Source organism: Manacus candei, unplaced genomic scaffold (genome assembly GCF_025592945.1).
Source record: "Manacus candei isolate 608988 ecotype Guabito, Panama unplaced genomic scaffold, ASM2559294v1 h1tg000046l, whole genome shotgun sequence".
In the NCBI taxonomy this organism is placed as follows: domain Eukaryota; kingdom Metazoa; phylum Chordata; class Aves; order Passeriformes; family Pipridae; genus Manacus; species Manacus candei.
In genome coordinates, this window is record NW_026138094.1 from 16,277,836 (window position 1) to 16,299,788 (window position 21,953).

At 52.3% G+C, this 21,953-nt stretch overlaps 2 protein-coding genes across 3 annotated transcripts in view; one reads left to right on the top strand and one right to left on the bottom strand.

The window, feature by feature from the left end:
- The window catches only part of SPG11 (SPG11 vesicle trafficking associated, spatacsin), a 29,510-nt gene extending 16,958 nt beyond the window's left edge, over positions 1–12,552 (top strand). The window contains exons 25-40 of one of the 2 annotated variants that reach the window (XM_051796836.1): positions 331–561; positions 764–964; positions 1,261–1,368; positions 2,413–2,575; positions 2,696–2,910; positions 3,338–4,079; positions 4,781–4,923; positions 5,927–6,125; positions 6,619–6,756; positions 7,378–7,511; positions 8,689–8,796; positions 9,325–9,493; positions 10,185–10,273; positions 10,733–10,888; positions 11,535–11,686; positions 12,158–12,552. In XM_051796836.1, coding sequence (XP_051652796.1) covers positions 331–561; positions 764–964; positions 1,261–1,368; positions 2,413–2,575; positions 2,696–2,910; positions 3,338–4,079; positions 4,781–4,923; positions 5,927–6,125; positions 6,619–6,756; positions 7,378–7,511; positions 8,689–8,796; positions 9,325–9,493; positions 10,185–10,273; positions 10,733–10,888; positions 11,535–11,686; positions 12,158–12,338 — 3,129 coding nt within the window. In that variant the 3' untranslated portion in view covers positions 12,339–12,552. Of the gene's footprint in view, positions 1–330; positions 562–763; positions 965–1,260; positions 1,369–2,412; positions 2,576–2,695; positions 2,911–3,337; positions 4,080–4,780; positions 4,924–5,926; positions 6,126–6,618; positions 6,757–7,377; positions 7,512–8,688; positions 8,797–9,324; positions 9,494–10,184; positions 10,274–10,732; positions 10,889–11,534; positions 11,687–12,157 lie in introns of those variants that run through there. The other variant, XR_007906146.1, reaches the window with a different exon arrangement.
- A 475-nt stretch (positions 12,553–13,027) lies between these two features.
- EIF3J (eukaryotic translation initiation factor 3 subunit J) lies at positions 13,028–21,609 on the bottom strand. Its single transcript, XM_051796923.1, has 8 exons — positions 21,520–21,609; positions 21,337–21,437; positions 17,331–17,388; positions 17,003–17,094; positions 16,471–16,585; positions 15,495–15,653; positions 14,383–14,456; positions 13,028–14,026 (listed from the first exon to the last, which is right to left on the bottom strand). Exons 1-8 carry the CDS (start codon positions 21,545–21,547, stop codon positions 13,898–13,900), a joined length of 756 nt encoding a protein of 251 aa, XP_051652883.1. The 5' UTR covers positions 21,548–21,609; the 3' UTR covers positions 13,028–13,897.
- Between the last annotated feature and the right edge of the window lie 344 nt (positions 21,610–21,953).

The window sequence follows — 21,953 nt, forward strand, 5'->3', positions numbered from 1 at the left end:
AATCATGCAAAAGCACCTCACTAGAGGCTTTTCATGCCCTGTTGTGGGCAGTACAAGAGACATGGCAGAACTGAGAGTCTCTAGGAGGCATTTTAGTTTCACAGAACAGGATGGACTTCAATATTTTATTAGAATCATTCACAGCTACAGAACCCTTTTTCCTCTCTACGTCTCCGAAATTGTTCTAAAAAGCTGAATTTGTAGAATGTTTTAAAAAGCTGGATTTGAAGAATGTTTTGTTTGTCTTTGTGTATTTAATGCTTCAGTCTTCCTTCCCCCCCCCTCTCTGTGGATCTCACTGGAGAGGTGGGTTTGGTTGTGTTTTCCCAGGTCATTTCCATCCTTCAGGATTTCCCTCCCCCTTTACAAGATCACCTGGTGCTGGCCCTGGGGAAGTTCCTGTGTCCTGAGGGCAGAGCTGTGGCCCAGGGCAGAGCTGCAGAGAGTCTGTTCCAGGTGCTGCTGCAGTGCCAGGGGAGCCCCAGCCCCTGCCAGCACCTCCTGGCTACAGGGCTGAGGGCACAGGCCCCTGTGCTCAGTGTGCTGGCTGCCTGTGTCCCTGTGAGTACCCATGGAGTCACTGTCCTGCAGAAATGAGCAGTGAGAACTGGGGGCTGGGCACAGTTCTGGGCAGTGGTAGACGTGCAGTTGCATTAAAAGCTGCTTTTTTCTGGTTTTGTAGTGACTGTGAATAGTATGACACGTTTCACCAAGTGATTTCTAATGAGGTGATATATAAACCCACCACTTTTGGCATTCCCAGGATGCAGACATCATTCCCTGCCTCTGTGTTTGGATCATCACCTCTGTGGATGTTGCCACCAGAGCTGAGGCAACAAAGCACATCCAGAGCTCAGCAGAAAACCACCAGTGGGACCTGCAGGACCTCTCAGTTATCTGGAAAGTCTTCTTAAGGAAGCAGAAAAGTAAAACACTTCTAAATGGCTTCCAGCTGTTTTTGAAGGTGAGGGAGTGTGTTTCTGGTGGTGTATTTGGGTGTTTCTCAAACCATCTGGGGGAGGAGGTGGCCTGTAAATCCCCCTCTGGGATAACCTGGGTTATCCACTGGAATCCCAGTCAAGGAAGAAAATCTTGGAATGGAAATTCTTCCAAGTACCACAGATTTGCAGATCATATATCAATTTTGCCTGCAATTTTAATACAGTAGAGCTTTACTATTTTGGTACTAAGGAAGACAAATTCTACATTTATTGAGGTTACTTTTGGAAAATAATTATAACCTGGTTTTGTGTCTTAAAGGATTCCCCTTTACTGCACATCCTGGAGATGTACGAACTGTGTATGAACTGGAAAAAGTACAATGAAGCTAAAACCAAACTGGACAAGTTTCAGGAAAGTCTCTCAAAGGTAAGGAAATTAATTTTCTCTGAATGTCACTGCCTGGGTCTGCCTTTATTGTAAGTGAGGGGCATCCAGTGTCACATGTGATAGTGGAAAGGGGTGTGCATGGAGTGATTGGAAAGCAACAGGTTTCAGCACATTCTTTTCATTGCTGACAGTTGAAAAAATGTTTTTGACAAAACTCACAATTCATTTTCCTGACTGATTTTGATTTAAATTGCTGTGGGCAGAGTGAAATACAATGTCACCCTCCTGGTGTGAGCAGTTCACTGCTCGAGGGTTGGCACTGACTACTGCTGGTAAATTGAATTACTTTTAGTGAGTAAGGAATAATTCAAATAATTGAATTATTTGTGGGATATTCTCTATTCTCTGTTGACCAGGGCAAGTCAATACTGAACTGATAAACCAGTGACTTACAAGGAATATCTCTTGAAAGGTTCAGACAAGTCTGTGGTGTTGCTGCAGTTCTGGTATTGGAAGGTGACTCAGGGATCTGAATTTCACACTTGACCAAACCCTGGTGGAGCAGTTGGTTTAGGAGGACCAGAGGTTTCACCCCCTGTTCCTTGTCTGTCACAGACAGATGTTTTCACAAATCAGTTTTTCCCTTTCCTGCACAATTTTCTAGTTTCCTGAATATGTTGGTGACAAACATTCCATGTCATTTATGGTTTTCCCTCCTGGAATTCAGGCCCAGGCCAACTCTGAGCTCTGACCCTAACCCTTTCCCTTCGTAAGCAGATGTCTGTAAAGGATCCAGCAGTGATAGGGATTATTTACCCAGCAATTTATTTAATCTGTCCATTTCTGATCCTTCTTTTCTCTGTTCCTTGAGCATCAGGAGTCCCTGGTGGTCACCCTGCTGTAAAAGTCACTATTTTCAGACCAAACATACATCAGTAATGGATCAGTGCTCCCTTGGGAATGGCAGGTCATTGTTCCCTAAGGAGGCAGATCTGTACACCTTCCATTCCCAGTGCCATTCCCACCAAAATGCAGAATATATTTGTAATAAACCCCAGCACTTAAAAATCTTTACCTGCACAGCTCAAAACAGAAGAAGAACCAGCAGCCCCCCAGTTCCCTGTGCCATGGCTGGAGTCACAGGCACTGTTCCTTCTGGAGCTGATGATGCAGCAGTGCAGGACGGACTATGAGCTGGGAAAGCTCTTGCAGCTCTTTGCTGCAGCAGAAAATCTCCTCCTGGATGGTAAATACATGTTCCCCTGTGAATCCTTTGCCCTGTGGCAGGGCTGGACACTGAGGGCAGCAGCAGAGTTCCCTCAGGTTTGAAACCAGCTGCCTTTTGTTGTTCGTCCTCTCAAACCAGGCCCTTACGTGAAGAAACTGTGTGCCCTCAGTGAGAGCCTGAAGGATTCCTCCATATCCATGAACCGCTCCATCCTGAGGAGCTGCAGCCTGGAGACATTCCAGAGGGAGTGCAGGGCCATCCTGGAGCAGCTGCAGGAGAAGGGGATGTTCTGCCTGGCCCGGGAGGTCGCGGTGCTGGCCGAGCTGCCGGTGGACAGCGTGGTCACACAGGAGGTACAGTGCACTCCAGTGGTGATGGGCACCTTCATCCTCCTGGGGCTACCAGGGGCGAGGATGCAACCTCTCATCCCTCCTGAAACACAGACATTCCTTTAAATCACTTTTTATTTTAAGTGCAAGAGCACAAAACTTGTTGGCTGTAAGTGCTGGGCTGCAAAGGGCAGTACAGCTGTCCTTCCTCTTCACCATTATTTACTTGCTGTGCAATCAGTGTTATTTTTGGGAGAAAAATAGATGGATTTGCCCATCCCTGCCCACGACAGAGGGTGGAATGAGATGATATTTAAGTTCCCTTCCACCTCAAACCGTTCTGGAATTCTGTGACTTGTTGCATATTGAGACACTTGCCCAAATTTTGTGTTTCAATGTGAGTTTTCTTCCTTGGAAACAGGATTGTTTAAAACCTCTGTGAATTTTACAGGTTCTGAGAGATCTGCATCGTTTAAGAGAGGTTGGACAGTGGCATCAAACCCAGACCAGAGCTGAGTTCTGGAAGAAGTGCAACGACACCTTCCTGAAACATTCCATCTCCAGCCAAGCCGCAGCCAGTTTTTTCCTCGATCAGGCAAACTCGGTGTTGGAATCCTCAGGGGAGGAGGGGGTAACCAGCATTATGGAGAGACACCTGCTGCTCACCCTGGCTGGCCACTGGCTGGCCAAGGATGCCTCGGTGTCCCTGCAGCAGCTGGAAGAAGTGGAGAAGCAGATGTGGATCTGTCGGATCGCACGGGAAATGTCCCAACCCGAGGGCTCAGAGCGGTCCCCGTGTCCCTCCCCTGCCGTGGCCAGCAGGGACCTGTCCTTTGACAGCCTGGCCAGGGAGTTCTCCTTCTCCAGGCTGCCCGCTCTGAACTCTTCCCAGTCCCTGGAGCTGGGGGCGGTGGCTCTGGAGCCCCGGCAGGCCCCGGCTGGCGCGGAGGAGGCAGCGCTGTGGGGGCTGGTGGGGGCCCTGCTGGATGAGGGCAGCGTGCACGAGGCCAGCAGGGTCTGCAGGTACTTCCAGTGCTGCCACAGGGACCTGGCCCTGGTGCTGCACTGCAGGGCCCTGGCCTCGGGGCAGGCTGGGCTGGACGAGCTGCACCCCGACATTCAGGCTCTGCTGGCGGAGCACGGACACAGCCCGAGCGCGGCCCAGGCACCCCGGGAGGGCAGAGCCCCAGGCAGTGAGTACCTCCTTCCCTCAGCCCTGCACTGCTCATCCCCTGCTGACCTGCCACTGCCTTCTTCCTCCCTCGTACACTGCTCATTTCCCCCAGATTTCTGCAGGAAATAGGTGCTTGTGACAGTGGTTTCTCTTCTTGGCTGGTAAATCCTCTCGTGGAAGGAATTTGAAGCCTTGCAGTGCTCATTGCCTCTGTGTGCTTCAGGCAGGGTGTTTCTGTGTGCAGCTTCCATGGTCCCTGAACCTTTCATTTCAGTTCCCAGTAATGGTAAAGCAGCACTGAAACTTCATCTCTGTTCCTGCTTTTGGAATACGCATCTAGGAAATATTTCTTTTTCTGGAGCTGAAAACAGGGATATTCTTCAAGTAATAGATTTCTCTGAATTCTTTGTGCATTATAAAGGGTTTAGTATTTATTAATAGCAAGGCTAAAGCTGAGAGTGTTTATCTATAAAGTTCTCTGCATGTTTATGAAACCTGAGTGAGAAACTGTCAGCTGGAACTAACACTGACATGTGCAAAGCTGAATAGACATGGAGTCAGTGAATCCTAAGCCATCAGAAAGTCTGCTGAACCCTTATATAATCTTATGCCTAGGAATTTTATATCTGAGATATTAATGTGCATATTTTGGCTTATTTCTCTTCTGTCATATTGTTTGTACCCTAAAACCTTATGGTGTCTTTTTATTTTTGTTTCCAGCCTCCAGCTTAGAAGACTGGACACACCTGGAGGCTGCCTGTCCAGCAGATGAGGTGGTGGCCAGTCTGAAGGCTCTCACAGAGGAGTGTGTGCACGGCAGGAACTACTGCAGGCAGGTCCTGTGCCTGTACGAGCTCTCCAAGGTACCACCCTGGGCACACGGGCTGTGTGTGTCAGCCTGGGCTGCAGCTCTGGGCAGGAGGGGTAAAGGGGGTGAAGGAAGCTCAGAAGCTGCAGAGGGTGAAGTTACTGAGCCTTTGTGTGGAAAAAGGCTGATGCTCCCTGGGCACGAGGAGCTGAAAGGGGCTCTGGTCCCAGCTCCCCAGGCCCTGCCCTGACCCCACTGAGCCCTAGTTCAGCCTGGGGCTCTCTGCTGTGCCCTTTTGATGACCTTCCCAGCACATGCTGCTGCCCCAGCACTTTGCCTCAGGCCCTTGCTGGGAGCTGTCCCCCTGAATCCCTCAGACTGGAGCACACAGGGCAGCAGCTCCCTTGGGGTTCAGCACAGAGTGCAGTGCAGGGGCAGCCTTTCCCCAGGGCCTGCAGTGGCTCAGCAGTCCCACGTGCTCTGACCAGGCAGGGAAAATATTGGCATCATCCTTGTCACAGAGGTTCTTAGATTTTCCTACAGAATTTTTGAATATTCAGAGTGAGTACTTTAGGTTTGAACTGCTAAGAAGAATTAGTCATGTGGCTGCCTTGTTCCCTGTTATCCCATCCATATCCTTCTGGCCTGTACCTGGATGTCCACACTTTTGAATTAAGGGTCAATCAACATGTTTCTGAGATACATTTTTTGATTAATTTGTAATTTGGTGAAGCTATGATGTTACAGCAGAGCCTCACCCAGAGCCTCACCCACTGCCCTTCCAAATGTGAAATCTATTTTCTCTCTTTCACTGGGAGTTTGTGGTATGTAGAGGAGAGGAAAAGGAGACTCATAAGTAGAACACAATTCCTTGTTTGGGAGGAAATATTGTTAAGGTGTTAAGGTTTATATTTGGTTCAAGAAATCCCCTCTGTCCCTGGCGACAGCTCGGGGAGTGCGGGACTGCAAATCCTGCCTGGAGAAGGTGGTCAGGATGATGTCCTGCAGGTCAGGGGTGTTCTGGGCTGGCATTTGCTGAGTGCCCGTGTGTCTCGCAGGATCTGAGCTGCTCCTTCAGCGAGATGGCGGCGCAGGCCCCCGAGCAGGTGCTGCGGGCCGTCCTGGCGGGGCGCGGGCCGGAGCGGGGCCGCAGGGCACAGGCCTTCATCGCCTGCCAGGGGCTGCAGCCCGGGGCTGTGGCACAGCTGCTGGCAGAGCAGATCACCCAGGAGCTGCTGGCACCCGCGGAGGGCAAAGGTGGGAATGGCCTCGGCCTCGGATTGTAGGGGGTTTGTCTCTGAGTGTGGTGTTTGTGTGTGAAAAACAGCCCTTGCTCTCGAGATACCAGAGTGCTAATTACAGTCAGTTTGGGCAGCCCCTGGGGAAGGTTTTATACAAATGTTAATTTATTGTTGTTTTGTGTACACTGTGGTGTTGCAGTAGTTAAGGTTTTATTTTTCGTGAACGTGAATTTAATATTTTTTTAAAAAGGCCAGAGGATTTTTACCTTTCTTTTCTTTTACTTGGTGAAATGAGAAATACAGCAGTGTGGTTGTTCAGTAGGATTTCATTCAGTTGAACTGGCAAAGAAATAACATCAAAAGTGTCTTTAGGATTGTAGTCCCAAGTCTTCAGTCAGCCTGGATGGAGTCAGATTGGTTTGTTTGGGATTTTTTTGTTAATAATAAAAAACAAGAATTGTTCTATCCTGAACAGTCAACAGCAGTGACGTGATTCTCTCTGACCACAGGACAGAAGCAGGTTCTGAACCCTGCAGTGGAGAGCCAGGCATTCCTGGAGCTTACCAAGCTGTGCCAGGATCACACCTTGGTTGGCATGAAGTTACTGGATAAAATTGCCTCTGTCCCACGTGGGGAACTGTCATGCAGTGAGTAAATGGCAAATCATACTTGGTGTAACCAGGGTGGCATTGTGTGCTTTAAAATCACAGCACAAAGAGGAGAAGCAATGCTGAGGGAGATCTTCATCACTCATCTCAAATCTGATATTAAATTTAATTTGATATTAAAGTAATCGAGGTGAGTATGTGCACAGTAGATCAGTGTGTCATTTAAGTGTCACATCACATTAAGTGACCTGAAATTTTGAAGGAGGATGTTGTGACTTTCTTCATATTAATCAGAGTTAGAAATGGAATGGTTTTTCAAACCCAGATGCAAAACTTGTGGCCTTCCTTTTCCCAGTGCAGAGCTGGCAGGTGGTGGGGTGCTGGTGTATTTATCTGCTAGTCAGCTTTTGGTGGAGGAGCTTGGAAGTTTTGTGTGTGTGAAATAAAATAATGTTTCAGAAAATGATCCAAAACCCCCAGACTTTCCCCCAGACTGAATGAACACTCTTAGGGAAACTGTTACTCCTTAGGATTGCACAGGGGAAGCATCATAGCTCAACGTTCTCCTGCAGTTCTGCTGTTTGTCCCTGGAGAGGTTGTGCATCCTCTGCAGGGATGGCATCACTTCTGGAGAGTCACCTGAGTTCTTTTGTTCTTCAGTTACAGAATTGCTGATCCTGGCCCACAAATGCTTCAGTCTGACTTGTCACATGGAAGGGATCACCCGAGTCCTGCAGGCAGCACGGCTCCTCACCGACCAGCACCTGGCTCCTAAGGAGGAGTATGGACTGGTGGTACGTGTCTGGGGGGCTCAGTGCCTGTCCAGGGCTGGGTGTGCCTGTCCAGGGCTGGATGTGCCTGTCCAGGGGCTGGATGTGCCTGTCCAGGGCTGGATGTGCCTGTCCAGGGCTGGATGTGCCTGTCCAGGGGCTGGATGTGCCTGTCCAGGGCTGGATGTGCCTGTCCAGGGACTGTGGGAAGGGGTCCCTGTACACTGTAGCAGTAGCTTTGCTGTGAGCAGTGTGGGGAGTAGGTGTGTGATGGAATCCCAGACTGCCTTGGGTTGGAGGGGACCAGTTCCACCCCCTGCCATGGGCAGGGACACCTTCCACTAGCCCAGGTTGCTCCAAGCCCTGTCCAACCTGGCCTTGGACACTTCCAGGGATGGAGTTCAGTCATTCACCTCTGAGCGACTGGTCTTGAGTGTTTGGTCTGCTGTGTGCAGGTGATGATTTTTATGTCACAAATGCTCTTAAATGACTTCTCTGGAAAAAGAGGTGGAGGTAGTGGAATAGTGAGGTGGCAACAGTGTAGTAACTGGAATGGGAAAGTAATTCAGTCACTGGTGAAATGTGCTGATATGTGTTACTGGGCTGCTGGGCATTTTTCATTCCTGTCTTGGGAGGGCTCTGGGGACATGCCCAGTGGAATGGTGTCTGTGCCAAAATGTTCCCTGCCTATTTTTATTTGCCAAAATGATGTCCCTTCGCCTCACTGTAGAAAGGATGGAGTAGGTTGGTTTAAAACTGCCCCCCTGTGGCTGCAGGGGAACGTGTGCCAGGCTGGGGTGCCCCCTGTGCCAGGCTGGGGTGTTCTCTGTGCCAGGCTGGTGTGTTCCCTGTGCCAGGCTGGGGTGTTCCCTGTGCCAGGCTGGTGTGCCCCCTGTGCCAGGCTGGTGTGCCCCCTGTGCCAGGCTGGTGTGCCCCCTGTGCCAGGCTGGGGTGTTCCCTGTGCCAGGCTGGGGTGTTCCCTGTGCCAGGCTGGTGTGTTCCCTGTGCCAGGCTGGTGTGTTCCCTGTGCCAGGCTGGGGTGTTCCCTGTGCCAGGCTGGGGTATTCCCTGTGCCAGGCTGGTGTGCCCCCTGTGCCAGGCTGGTGTGGCCCCTGTGCCAGGCTGGGGTGTTCCTGTGCCAGGCTGGGCTGTTCCCTGTGCCTGCCCTGCCCTGGCCCAGGTTCAGGTCCCGGCCCCGCAGGTGCGGCTGCTGACGGGCATCGGCCGGTACACGGAGATGAGCTACATCTTCGAGCTGCTGCACCACAGGCAGCACTTCGAGGTGCTCATGAGGAAGAAACTGGACCCGGTATGTGGAGGGGAGGGGGGGAACGCTCAGGGACTGGGGGGGCTGCGTCAGAAACTGGTGTTTACACAACGTGGGATTACCTGGGGATTTTACTTATTGGAGTGCAGGAACTGTGAGTCTTGTTTCATAGAAATAAATGAATTCTGGGGTTATTCTAGGTTTAGTTGAACCAGTTTTTTCTAATTAGTTCAGGGCTGCAATGAGAGCAGCATTGAAACTTCAGACTTGGCACTGTCAGAGTTTTCATGTCCTGCTTTGCTTTTACTTCCAGTTAAAGTTTCATGGGGGTTTTAAAAACCATAATATTCATAGCTTTGTTTAAAACAAGTCACTTTTGACATTTGTAAGTAGAGAAATGCCCAGGTGCTGGATTTTCTTGCCCAGCAGGATGTAGTTGAGCCCAAGGATGACTCCCAAGTATGGAGAGTGTAGTGATCACTTTTTGGAACGTTGTACCAGAGTTGCTTGCGGGTACCAGAGTGTGGGTGAAAGCCAAGCCCGCAGGCTCAGAGTGCCCTCCCTCCCCAGAGTGGGACGCTGAAGACGGCGCTGCTCGAGTACATCAAGCGCTGCCGGCCCGGGGACAGCGAGAAGCACAACATGATCGCGCTGTGCTTCAGCATGTGCAGGGAGATCGGGGAGAACCACGAGGCCGCCGCCCGCACCCAGCTCAAACTCATCGAGTCCCGGCCCTGGGGTCAGTGCCGACAGCCCGGGGCAGGGGCAGGGGAGGGAACGCCCCTCTGCTTGCCTGGGAACGCCCCTTAAACTGCTCCTGCCTGCCCGGCCCGGGCCGTCCTTGTCCCTGACAGTTCCTGACTGCCTGGGTGTTCTCCAAAGAGGGGCATTTTTGGCTCTTACTGGATGTACCATTCCTGTGGTACCTCACGTGGGACAAGCCATGTTTTCCTCCCTTGAACAGGATGGGACACAGTGGTTTTGTACAGAGTGTGTATGTGAAATGTTGGGTTTATGTCTGTGCAGGGGAAGAGTTCAAGGTGCCCCGTGTGAGCCCTGCACAGCTGGGAGGGGCTGGGGGCACAGGGGGCTCTGCAGAGCCAGCAGCCAGTGCTGGACCAGCAGCTAAAGCAGGAGCTGTGCCAACGATTTCTGAATTGATCTGGTAATAGTCACTGCTGGGATCTACCACAAATGTGTGCCTGGGGTTCCTTTCCACTTCTGCAATCACTTGGCCAGGCCCCAGCAGTACCTGTGGTCCATTAACAACTGAACAGGCAGCGAGGGTCTTTTTTCCTGCTTTTTTAAAACAAAAATTCTGATTTAGTCTGTTGCTTTCTGAGGCACCACCAGGGACAGTCCTGGCACTGGGAGGGATTTTTGTAACTTACCTTTATAAATAATTGGTTATTTTTTTTTTCCTGTTTCAGAGGAGTCTCTCCAGGATGTTGCAAATTTAAAGAAGCTGCTGCTGAAAGCTCTGACTCTCTTCATTGATGCAGCAGAAAGTTACTCCAAGGTAAAGTGAGGTGGAGTGGAACGACTTGTGTATAGATTTGGGAGCACGTCAGGAGTGGGCTGAGCTGGGAGAACACCCAGAGCTGCTCTGGGGAAGGTTGGCAGCATCCTGGCCTTTGGAAAAGGAGCCAGGGAATCTCTGTCTGTGCCAGCCCAGCGGCTCCAGCAGCCCCAGTAACAGCTGTGCCCCAGGGTGCTGTGCGGGCCCCTGCTCAGGCTTTAACCCCTGGGGTTACATCAGTTCCCCAGTTTCAGAGCAGGGACCAGGAGCTTAAAGAGTAAGAGTAGAACAAAGTGTTTAAAACAGGGTGTGATTGTGGTGGAACTATTATGATGGATGTGGGGAGTGGAGCTGTGTTTAAAACTACTGGAATATGGTCAGTGCTAAAGCTGCAGTGCTCCATCCCTGCCCAGCTCTGAGCTCTTGGCTGCTCTCAGGCTGCTCACTCTGTTGTTGCAGGACTCGTGTGTGCGGCAGTCCCTGCGCTGCCGCCGCCTCACCAGGCTCATCACGCTGCAGCTGCACTTCCTGGGCTCGGGGCAGAGCACCAGGATCATCAGCCTGGGCAGGCAGGACCTGATGGACACCATCCTGACCCTGCCCAGATTCTACCAGGTGAGCTGTTGGCAGTGGCTGTTTCACAGGGCAGAACCCGGGCACTGTGTCCTGGGGGCAACTGCCCAGCCCTTCCACGGGGCCACCACAGCCCGGGGCTGTTGTCCCAAATATATATCCTGGGATATTCAATGGCCTGGAGGGACAGGACACAGGGAATGGCTTCCCACTGCCAGAGGGCAGGGTTAGATGGGATATTGGGAAAAAGTTCTTCCCTGTGAGGGTGGGCAGGCCCTGGCCCAGGTTTCCCAGAGAAGCTGTGGCTGCCCCTGGATCCCTGGAAGTGTCCGAGGCCAGGTTGGATGGGGCTTGGAGCAACCTGGGATAGTGGGAGGTGTCCCTGCCCATGGCAGGAGGTGGGACTGGATGGGCTTTAAATCTAATTTACATTGGCATCCATCAGTTTGTAAATTTGGAAATAAGAAACAAAAGGGTTTATTTAAAAGACGACAACCCCCCTCTGACATCTTGTTTAGGGGTTAAGGAGGATTATGTGCTGTACTTTGTTACCTTTGTTCCTCTGCACTCAGCTGCTCTCAAGAGCAGCATCAAGAACTGGGCCAAGCAGAAGACCTGGACTGTTCCAGTGTTTTCTGTGCCATCAGCCCTTTCCTGTGAGTCACTGCAGCCCCTGCTCTCCCTGCAGGCAGCCATCGTGGCCGAGGCCTACGAGTTCCTCCCAGACTGGGCTGAGGTTCTGCACCAGCAGGTGATCACCAAGGGGGACTTCACCTACCTGGAGGAGTTCAAGCAGCAGAGGCCACTGAGGCCCAGCCTGTTCGAGGAGGTGGCCAAGAAGTGAGTTCTGTGCTCCAGATGCAGCTTTGTTCTCCACAGGGACCTCGGGAGGAGCAGCTTTGACAGCGGGGAAGTGTCAAACCTTTCTCGTGATATGCAGGGGCTGGAGGTAGAATCCTGGAATCCTGGAATGGTTTGGGTTGGGAGGGACCCTAATGCCCATCCTGTTCCAACTCAGGGACACCTTCCACTAGCCCAGGTTGCTCCAAGCCCTGTCCAACCTGGCCTTGGACAATTCCAGAGATGGGGCAGCCACAGCTTCTCTGGGCAACCTGTGCCAGGGCCTCCCCACCCAGGGACAATTTCTTTGCAGGTTTAGTTTCCTGAGCAGTGTGGAAGGAGCACTGCTCCACCCTTGTTCCTGAGCTGGACAAACAGGGAGCTCTTGTTACAGGAGACCAGGAGCCCAGACCAGGAGTCTCTTTGTGCCTGGGAAGCTTTTCTGTTTCAGTCACAGTGCAATTTTTTCAGGGTCCAACAACACCCCCCTGCTGATGCTGCTCTGAAGAACCTGAAGCGGTTCCTCGCCCACTGTGAGGACATTTACACCTACTACAGGCTGGCCTATGACCACAAGTTCTATGATGTGGTGAATTCCCTGCTGAAGGACCCTCAGACAGGCTGCTGCCTCAATGACCTCTTATCCAACTGAATTCCAGCCCTGGAGCACAGCCCGGCTGCAACACTTCCTGCAGGGTCAGTGCTGATCACAGATGTGATCAGTGACCTGCTCCCAGGGCTCTGCTGCTGAGAGAAAGTTACTCCAGAAATCTGGTGGTGGTTGTAAATATTTTAAATGCCGAGACTGTGTTAACCTAAAATTGTATTTGTATAATAATAAATCTTATTGTTTATAAATGACTGGAGTCACCAGCAGATAGAGTGGCACAGGTGGGGATGGACCAGAGATCCAGCAGCCCTTTAAATTTTGGGGTGGGGGGGAGGGAGCACCTCAGGAGTTGTATCCAAACAGCTGTGCAGAATATCCAGTACAAGGGGGTGGAATAAGCAGAATTAGCAAAGGTTTCAGGTACACACAAGGATAATCCATTCTCTGAGTCCAGTCTGATTAGACTGGGCTTGTTTTCTAAGGTCTTGTATAGCTCCAAACAGCATATTCCTAATTCTACTGTCCTGAAGTAAAAGAAGTAATTGAGTGCAAATGAATTCTTACTGTTATTAAATATTAATCTAGATATTAAATATAAATATTTATATAAATATTAACCTCCTTTCCAGGCTCAGGCAGCCAGCACAGGCCCAGCACAGCTTAGCTTTGCAGAGCTCCCTCTTCAGGTATTTCTTGTCAGTCCCAAAAGAACTGCTCCAAGGCCAGCCTGGTGAAGTCCTCAATAGTGATTTTTATTAAATTAGTTGCTTTATAAAACATTGCAGATGTTGTAATTGTTAACATAACAATTTGCCCAACCGGAGGAACTGCTGCAGTTTGCAAAGCAAGTTTGGTTTTTAATGGAAGAAAAGGGCCAAGTCATGAAAGACCCACCACAACCCAGGAGAGCCCCAAGGAAGTCTTGTGGTTCGGGTTTTGTTTTACACTTAAACCCATTAATTAACTGTTAAAGAACACCCACCCCAAGAACTGCATTAGTAGAAATTTAGGTGAATGGAACTAAAGTTCATCCTGGAGACACAAGTGGGTTTGCCTCGCTCTGCCCCAGCAGCTGCTGCTCAGGTGTCAGGCTGTGGAGCAGGGGCTGGCCCAGGGGACAGGCTCCCAGGTGCAGTATCCCACACTGAAGTTAGCAGTGCCCTTCCCAAAATACTGAGAACCTCAAGCTCTAACTCAAGACAAAGCGACTGGAACTCTACGTGCACACCCTGCCCTTGCTGCAAACTGCTCGTGCTCATGGCCCTGGCCCTGGACAGGGGCAGGTGAGGCCATGCCATGGAGCTGTGCTGGTTGTAATCCTTCACCCCTTTCCAATTCCTTCCCAATTTAGTGGCTGTTGCTATCAAATTAAATAGCAGCAGTGCCCATTATCAGAATTTTGGGTTTTTAACTGCAATTTTCAGACCTTTTCCCTTCTACCCCCGCCCGGAGCTTCCACCCGGGGCTGGGCACGTCCAACCCCCAGCACACAGATACTGCAATTCTGATTGTAGCATTTGGCAGAATTTAAAGGAAGAAAAGTTGTGCTACATGTTTAAGGGATTATGGGCAACAGAAAGACAACAGAAGGAAGATAAATGTCACATGAAGTCTTCAAAGTCTTGTACGTACTCGCCGTCGTAGCCCCCGTAGTCGGCCAGGTCGTCTTTCATCGTCGCCTTCAGCCCCCCTCCAGGAACAACCCCTTTTTTCTTCTTTCTGGCTTTATTCTGCAGGAGGGGGAGGAGGAGGTTTATTGGACAGGCCCAGGGCTCTGTCACGGCCCCAGACAGTGACCCCACTGGGTAGGAGCACTCACATACCCTGTGCTCAATGTACCAGTGCTGATGTTCCCACCCCACCCACTCCCTGGATGGGAATCAATCCATGTTTTGCCTGGAATCTCAACAGTCAATCAACTCCTGCTCACCTCACACAGCAAAGAGGATTTAACACTACAGCAGCATCCAAGGGGCACATTTCCCCTCCTCCTTACTCCCCCCAAACCCATTAGGTAAGTCAGAGTTACCCTGTCACCACCTCCCAGGGGAGCCCCTGCAGTGCTGTGAGCCCTGAGCAATCTTACCTTCTCTTGTTTTTGTTTTTCACTGCATAGTACTGTCAGAGTGTTTGTGATCTTTTTCAAATCATCCACTTCCACTGCATTGGGGGGGGAAAAAAGGATAAAAGAAAAAGATTCCTTATCAACGTTCTTACAATGCAGTCAAATGTGAAATAACATCAACAGCCTCTAAAACTGGAGCCAAGCATTAGTGTAGCTATGGGCAGGATCTTCATTTAAATCACCAAATGAGAGTGAAAGGTTCTGCTCCTTACAATCCTAACAAGGATTCCAGCTGGTACCTTGGAGTGTTGTAGAAGGTAAAACTTGCAAATTAAGTTACTGAACACAAGAGTCCTAATGAGGCATCTGAAGAGGAAAATACGGGCACAGTAAAATGTATCAAAAGGAGCAGTGGAGTAACAATAAATTATTGTCACTAAATGGTGAGACATTGGCAGTCCCTCCCCTTAGGGGCTCTGGAATCTGTCTGAGATGGAAGGTCCCAGCTGCCAGCCAGGATGGCTGGATTTATCCTCACTGGGATCCAGTTACTGCTCCCTGAAGGACAACTGGGGACAGGACAGGACAGATCCCACTGAGTTCTCCAAGTGCTTCAGCCACCAGGGCAGTGGGAAAAGGAGTCTGAAGTAGTTTCTCTCTGTGTAGTTACACACTGAATTCCAGAACAATTATTCTGCAGTCCCAGAATTACACAAACTCAATTTTAGAATAGTTTCCCCCTAGATGAGGGAAACTCAAGTTATCTGCCTTAAAGAATATTTTATTATTTTTAAAAATTATTATTATTAATTATTATTATTAATAACATTGATTATTATTATTAATTATTATTTATTATTATTGTTATTTAAAAAGGCTTCAAGGAAAACATGCAGGATTTAGATAAGTATAAAAATTCACACTTTTTCAATGACTGTCTCTCACTGATGTGCAGAAAGAGCAGCTCTGGCACGAGAGAATCCTTAACGGACTTTGTGGGAATGGAATCAGGTCAGTGCTTCATTTAGTGCAAACTCCACAGAGCCACCTCCACTGAGCATTCCCTATCACAGCATGTTTTCCACTCCAGCTCCATCCCAATGTGGCAGCAGCCTTTGGCTGTCTGAACTTACAGGAAATACAGACGTCCCGAACTAACGCTTCCAAAAACCCGGCGTAATGTAACGACTTCTCGTACTGTGTGATTTTCTCCTTTAGGAGTTTGCCAAATTCCGTGAAGTCATCTTTTGTAGAGGGATTCATGGCATCTATTCCACAAGTGTTATTTACACCTGCGTGGAAAGACAGAGGTTACAGAGAACATGAGCTGGGACCCTAAAAGGTGACCCCGGAGCTGGCCTGGCTGCTCCCACCCCACTGAGCTCTGCTCCTCCCAGAGCCAGCCCTGACTCCTTGGCCTCACAGGAGGGGATTTTGCTGCAAAACTCTGTGATTTCAAAGAATCCTGGAATGGTTTGGGTTGGAAAGGACATTAAAGACCACCCAGTCCCACCCCTGCCATGGGCAGGGACACCTCCCACTAGCCCAGGTTGCTCCAAGCCCCGTCCAACCTGGCCTTGGACACTTCCAGGGATCCAGGGGCAGCCACAGCTTCTCTGGGCAACCTGTGCCAGGGCCTGCCCACCCTCCTAGGGGAGAATCATTCCCAGTATGCCATCTAACCCTGCCCTCTGGCAGTGGGAAGCCATTCCCCCTTTTCCAAAGTCTGCCTCTAACCCTCTTTAAGCTCAGGAGTTTGACCCAGCTATTCCTGTTCTCTGGACAACCTGCACTGCACGAGGCCCCTCTCCCCTCAGATAAACCATTCCTGCCTCAGGCTCCTGAGTGCAAAACTCGGGTTGGTTCTTTGCAGGTGTATCCAGTGCAGCCCCAAGCACTGCACTCTGACAACTCACAGCACCATTTCCCCTGAGCAATGAGCTGAATCACCCACTGTAATCAAGGGAAGACACTTCCCTCTTTGAGGAATGCTGCTGTGCATCAGCATCTCTGCCAGTTCTCTGTTCTCAGTGCCACAGCTCATGTGCTGAGAGCCAAGCCCTGCTCAGCCTTTGCAGGCTCCTGCAGGTTGACTGATTTGACACTCACCAAATGTTTCCTTTGCTAACTCCAGGTCTGACTCCTCTTGTAGCTTCTTTAGCCGTAGTTTGTCTGCCAACTGTTCTTCTGGTGTGAGCTCCTTCTGCTCCTCTGGTGCCTCTAACTGGGGGGAAATGCACACAGGAGAAAATGGCACCTTTGGGACGTGGGGGCTCCTGCAGGGCCACTGAACTGCCCCCTCCTGCCCCGGGTCAGCCTGGACAGAGCTGGGAACCCCCCTGGAGCAGTGCCCTGGGCCAAGGAATGGGCATCTCACAAGCCATGGGGAGGAACACCAACCACACTGAGCTCCCACACCTGCCCCTGCCAGCACATGGTGCACCCAAAGGAACTGGGATTACACTGCTCCCATCACTGGTTCACTCACACAGGAACTAAAGCCCTGGGTGGGATCCCCTACAACACCTAAGGTTGGTCTGTCAGACGAGTCAAGACCTTTGCAGGTCTTGTTCAACCTCCAAAACAGCCCATCAAACCTGCCCTCTGCAATTTATACAACCCAGAAGGAATCAGGAATTACCCTTTTTTTAAGCTCCTCTTGCTTTTTCTTCTGTAGCTTTTCTTTTTCTTTGATTTTTTCTGCTATTTTCTTTTTTTCTGAAACTTTCGGTTCTGTAAGACATGGAACAATAAATGCAGCTCTCAGGAGTTCTGAGCATGAGGTTTTTTCCCCCACAATCATAAACACTCAAAGCTACCCAGCTCAGCTACTGGGGCCTGAACACAGAGGCAAAGACACCCTTTTGTTAAACTCAAGCCCAGCCCAGTTTGGATCCTCACACCCCCCAGACAAAACCAGTGTCTGTTCTGATGCTGGTACAGAGCCAAGTGTTACCTTGAAGTCTTACCTTGTTTTACCTCTGTCTCCTTCACCTCCTCCTCTTCCTCCTCATCATCCCAGTTATCCTGCAAAGCAATAAAGATTCTTTTAGAGATACCCTGAATCTCTTTAAATGCCCACAAACCCATTAATCTCACGTGTCAGAGTGAGGGAGCTGTGGGAGCTGCAGTACAAGTTTCTGGGGGCTGTCCATGCTGTTTTGGACAAGTTCTTACCAAGAATAAGGCAGTTTTTGGTTAAATAATCAGTTCATGTCAATAGCTGCAACAGCCAGGTCACAAACAGACAAACAGCCCCCCAGAAAACAGGATTTTATTCTCATTTCTTGTATCACGAGACCCTGGAACAGCACTGAAGGTGGATGTGGCTCTGCTGGAACCATCTGAAACCAGCACAGGCTGTTCTGGTTCAACACCACCCCAGGGCCCCGCTCCCTGTGCTGGGAAAGCATTCCTGTGGTGCCCATGGAACTGCAGAGCCCAGGTGAAAAGCTGCTGCCAACACACCAGCAGCACACAAAGCCATGCTGTGGGAGCAGGGGAAGAGGCAGGAAGCAGAGGAGGACACAGGGAGCCCAGAGTTAGGCAGGAATTCCAACAGTCACAAGACCACAGTTTTGAACAGGTTTTCAGGGAAACATTCAGGTGGGAAGGGACCTCTAAAATCATCAAGCCCCATGTTCACCACTAACCCAAGTCCCCAAGTGCCATGTCCTCGTGTTTTGTGAACACTTCCAGGGATAGGGACTGCCCTGGGCAGCTGTGCCAGGGCTGGACAACCCTTTCCATGCAAAAATTCTTCCTGATATCCCACCTAAACCTCCCCTGGTCAATGTTCTGACCGAGGACAGCTGCTTTTTAATAAGCAAAGGAGCCACCAGAGGACTCTTCCCACCCACAGATCATTCCCTGTTCCCACCTCCCAACAGCCACGTGAGGGGCCAGGCAAAGCAGGCAGGGATTTCCTGGCAGGCTCCCCCAGAGGGGTTGGTGCAGAGCCCCACGTCCCACTGGGATGTGCTGATCCCAGCAAGGACACACCGAGTCCATCCACCAGCTCACCCCGGGTAATTGGCACTTCCAAGGGACTCAGCTTCCCTGCCACATTCCAAGGAGCTGACTTGAATCTGGAGCAGCATTATTTTAGCTCCCATCTAATTAAGAGTTTGTTACACCCACTTCTTAAACAGCTGCACTCAGCACTGCAGGAGCTGCCTCTGCCCCTGCCCCATCCTCCATGGCCAGGGCTGGGAACCAGGGCTGGGAACCAGGGGCAACCTCCAGGGGAAGGGCCCGGCCAGGAGGGATGGAGGGAAAACACTCCATGGCACTGTGGGAGACCTCCCAGAGGGCACGTGGGCAGGGGCTGTACGTGATGGGACATGCAGCAGAGCCCTCCTGCCAGCCCTGCTGGCCTAGGAACTCCAGGGAATTCCATGGCCTACCAGCTCTGCCTGGCCTACAAACTCCAGGGAGCTCTCCTGGAGGAAGAGCAAACTGCCTCGGTGCTGTGTCTTTGCACTGCTACAGTAATTCCAAGAGAACACCTTTATTCCAAGCATTTCAACACTGTTTCTGCATCCCAACCCCATCAGGGCTCCTGAAACAACTTCCAAGGAGACAGGACTGGGAAGTGACAGGTCCAGGACACGTGGGTGGGAACAGGCACTGCCCAGCTCTGGCTCTGCCAGCACTGAGTCAATACATCAAAATTCCCTGGCAGGGGCCCAGCTGCTGGGAGCGCGTGTGCTGGGGAGCACTGAGGAGTTCTGTTACCAAAGGGGCTAATTTTAAACCTGGGGAAGTCGACATTTCCCAACTAACAGTTAATGCGAGTTCACTGCTAAAGAATCATCCAAAATAAACTCCAGAGCTGAAGACACAAAGCACATTCCAGAGCGTGACATACCCTCGGACAATCCCGCTCACAAAACACTTTGTGCTGCTGCTTTAGGCCACGTCACTTCCCTCCTGGGGGAATTTCCCCACAGGGGGCCCTTGCACTGAGGAATCCAGAGCCTGACACCACCCCCAGCCCAGCTCTGGGGGCTTTGGGACTTGGCAGGAAGAGCAAATCAAAGGAAAATAAACCAAAACAAACCACCTGCCTTTGCTGGATCCTCTCTAGATGGAGCTCCAGTTCTAAATCCATAATCCCCTGGAAATAGTTAAGTAGCTGCATTCTTATTACATGTAAGATATAAAATGTAAGATGTAAAATGGCTTCCCACTGCCAGAGGACAGGGATAGATGGGATATTGGGAATAATCCTTCCCTGTGAGGGTGGGGAGGCCCTGGCACAGGTTGCCCAGGGAAGCTGTGGCTGCCCCATCCCTGGAAGTGTCCAAGGCCAGGCTGGAACAACCTGGTCTGGTGGAAAGTGTCCCTGCTCATGGCAGGGGGTGGGACTGGATGAGCTTTAATGTCCCTTCCAGCCCAAACCAGTCTGGGATTCAGGGATTCCATGTGAGGAAACTTTGTTCCTCTGTTAAACAGACACAGAACCCCCAGGTGTGCTCAGGAGAACCAGCCCAGTCCAGCTCTCCTGGACACGCTCCATCCCAGCAGGAAAGCTTCCCAAGGAAGGAGGAACAGGAAATGTCACAGAGAGGAGTCAGAGCTGCACCTGGACAAACCCCAGGTGTACAAATCCCACGGACACCTGTGTAACTCCCACCCAGCTGCAGCCCCACACTGTTCCCAGGCCTGGAGCTGCTGTTCCCACTCCTGTCCTTGTCCTGCTGCTCCCAGGTGTCACCTGGGACACCCCGGGCCTGGCAGTCACTGAATTTAAGAAGGAAAGTGGACAAATGTAACTCACAGACATTTGGTAACTTTTGGCTTTCTGGAAGAGAAGATGAACTACTTTTTGTAGTGCTTATGGACAGAACCCCACCCCGGGCCCTGAGAACAACCGCTGGTGTTTTCCAGAGATTCTGGTAACAGTGTCCAGGCCACCAAACCCAGTCCTCACCCAGCACCAGCAACACTCCAGGGCAGGAACTGCAGGAACCTTCCCCCCAGTTACAGTGACCCATCCCATCCCCAGGGTCTGTTACAATGTCCCAGGGCTGCACTGGAAACAAAAAGGTCTTTTTTGATTGACTAATTCTACTCATGGAATCCTGGAGTGGTTTGGGTGGGAAGGGACCTTAAAGCCCATCCAGTCCCATCCCCTGCCATGGGCAGGGACACCTTCCACTAGACCAGGCTGCTCCAAGCCCCGTCCAACCTGGCCTTGAAATCCATCTGGCACATTCCCTGTGTGTTCCCTGGCACCCCTTTGCATCATCCATATGAACAGGGAGCAAAGGAGGTTTCTGTGGCACCACCACCCTGCCAAGGGGCAGCTGGAAGCAAGCAGGAGCAAACGGCCCCTGGGAACCTCTGCCTTCAGAGACGCCAGGAATGGTCATCCACACGTTTCAACCCCAATCCCAAACAGACATCACCCTGAAACAGAGCAACAACCCTTTCCATGGGCTGTGAAGAGGTAAGAACAGGTGGCAAAGATGTGCTGGGGCAACCCAGAAGTTTCTGGTCAGCAGAGAAGCACCAGCACAGCACTGCCGTCATCAAACCCGGTCCTGCCGTGTCACCCAGGGACAGCCACGGGCCGAGAGGGCAGGAAGGGCCGGGAAAGCGCCCAGGAGCGGGGAAGCAGCAGGTGGATCCCGCAGGGAGCAGGAGGCGCCACTTCGGCTTCCAGAGCCTCTGTCTGTCCTTTCCTCCCCTGCACGCCCATGGCAGCGGGGGCCGGGGGGCACCGGGCAGGGCCCGGCCCGGGCTCTCCCGACATCGGACCCGCCGCCGTGGCCGGCCCGGGGTCGCTGCCGCCCGGGCGGAGCGGCGGGACCCGCCCCGAGGAGCCCCCGCGGCCCGTGGGGGCCCGGCCCGGCCCCGCCGCGTCCCGGGGGCGCTCCGGAACGCGGCCCGGCCCCTCCGCCCCGGCCCCGCCGCCGCCCCGCAGAGCCCGCTGTCCCCGCGGGGCCCGGCAGGGCCCGCCCGCCGCACCTTCACATCGTCCTCCTCATCCTCGCCGGCCCAGCGGTCCCCGGCCACCCCCGGCACCAGCCGCTTCGTCACCGGCTCCACCACCTCGAAGCTGTCGGCGTCTGTGGGGAGAGGAGCGGGTGAGGGGCGGGGGTCTCCCCGCGCCCCCGGCCCCCCCGGCGCCCCCGGCCCCGCCGCACCCACCCCACGAGTCCGCCGCCTCCGCCGCCATCTTGCCCCGGCCCGGCCGCGGGGCAGCGCGCGGGGCACCACGGGACGGCGGCGGCGCGGCCACGCCCACCGCGCGACCACGCCCACCGGGGCGGGGCCACCGCCGCCATGGCGGGAACGGCGGGGAGAGGGATGGGATGGGAATGGGATGGGGATAGGGATGGGATCGGCAATGGGAACGGGATCGGGACCGAGACAGGGACAGGGATGGAATCAGTATCGGGACCGGATCGGGATGGGGATAGGGACGGGATGGGGATAGGACCGGGATCCCGCCCCTGCCCGCCCTGCCGCTCCCCGGGCCCGCAGGCGCGGGGCTCTCCCGGGGGAAGCTCCTTCCCCGCCCTCCCGTCCCGGCGCTATCGCGGGCCCGCAGCCGCGGGAGCCGCCCCGGGCCCTGGGCACCG

Coding starts and splice junctions, on each gene's coding strand:
- EIF3J (XM_051796923.1), bottom strand. CDS start 21,547: ATGGCGGCGGAGGCGGCGGACTCGTGGG. Junction 15,654..16,470: donor GTTAGCAAAGGAAACATTTG/GTGAGTGTCAAA, acceptor CTTTCCACGCAG/GTGTAAATAACACTTGTGGA. Junction 14,027..14,382: donor AAAAACAAAAACAAGAGAAG/GTAAGATTGCTC, acceptor CCCCTCCTGCAG/AATAAAGCCAGAAAGAAGAA.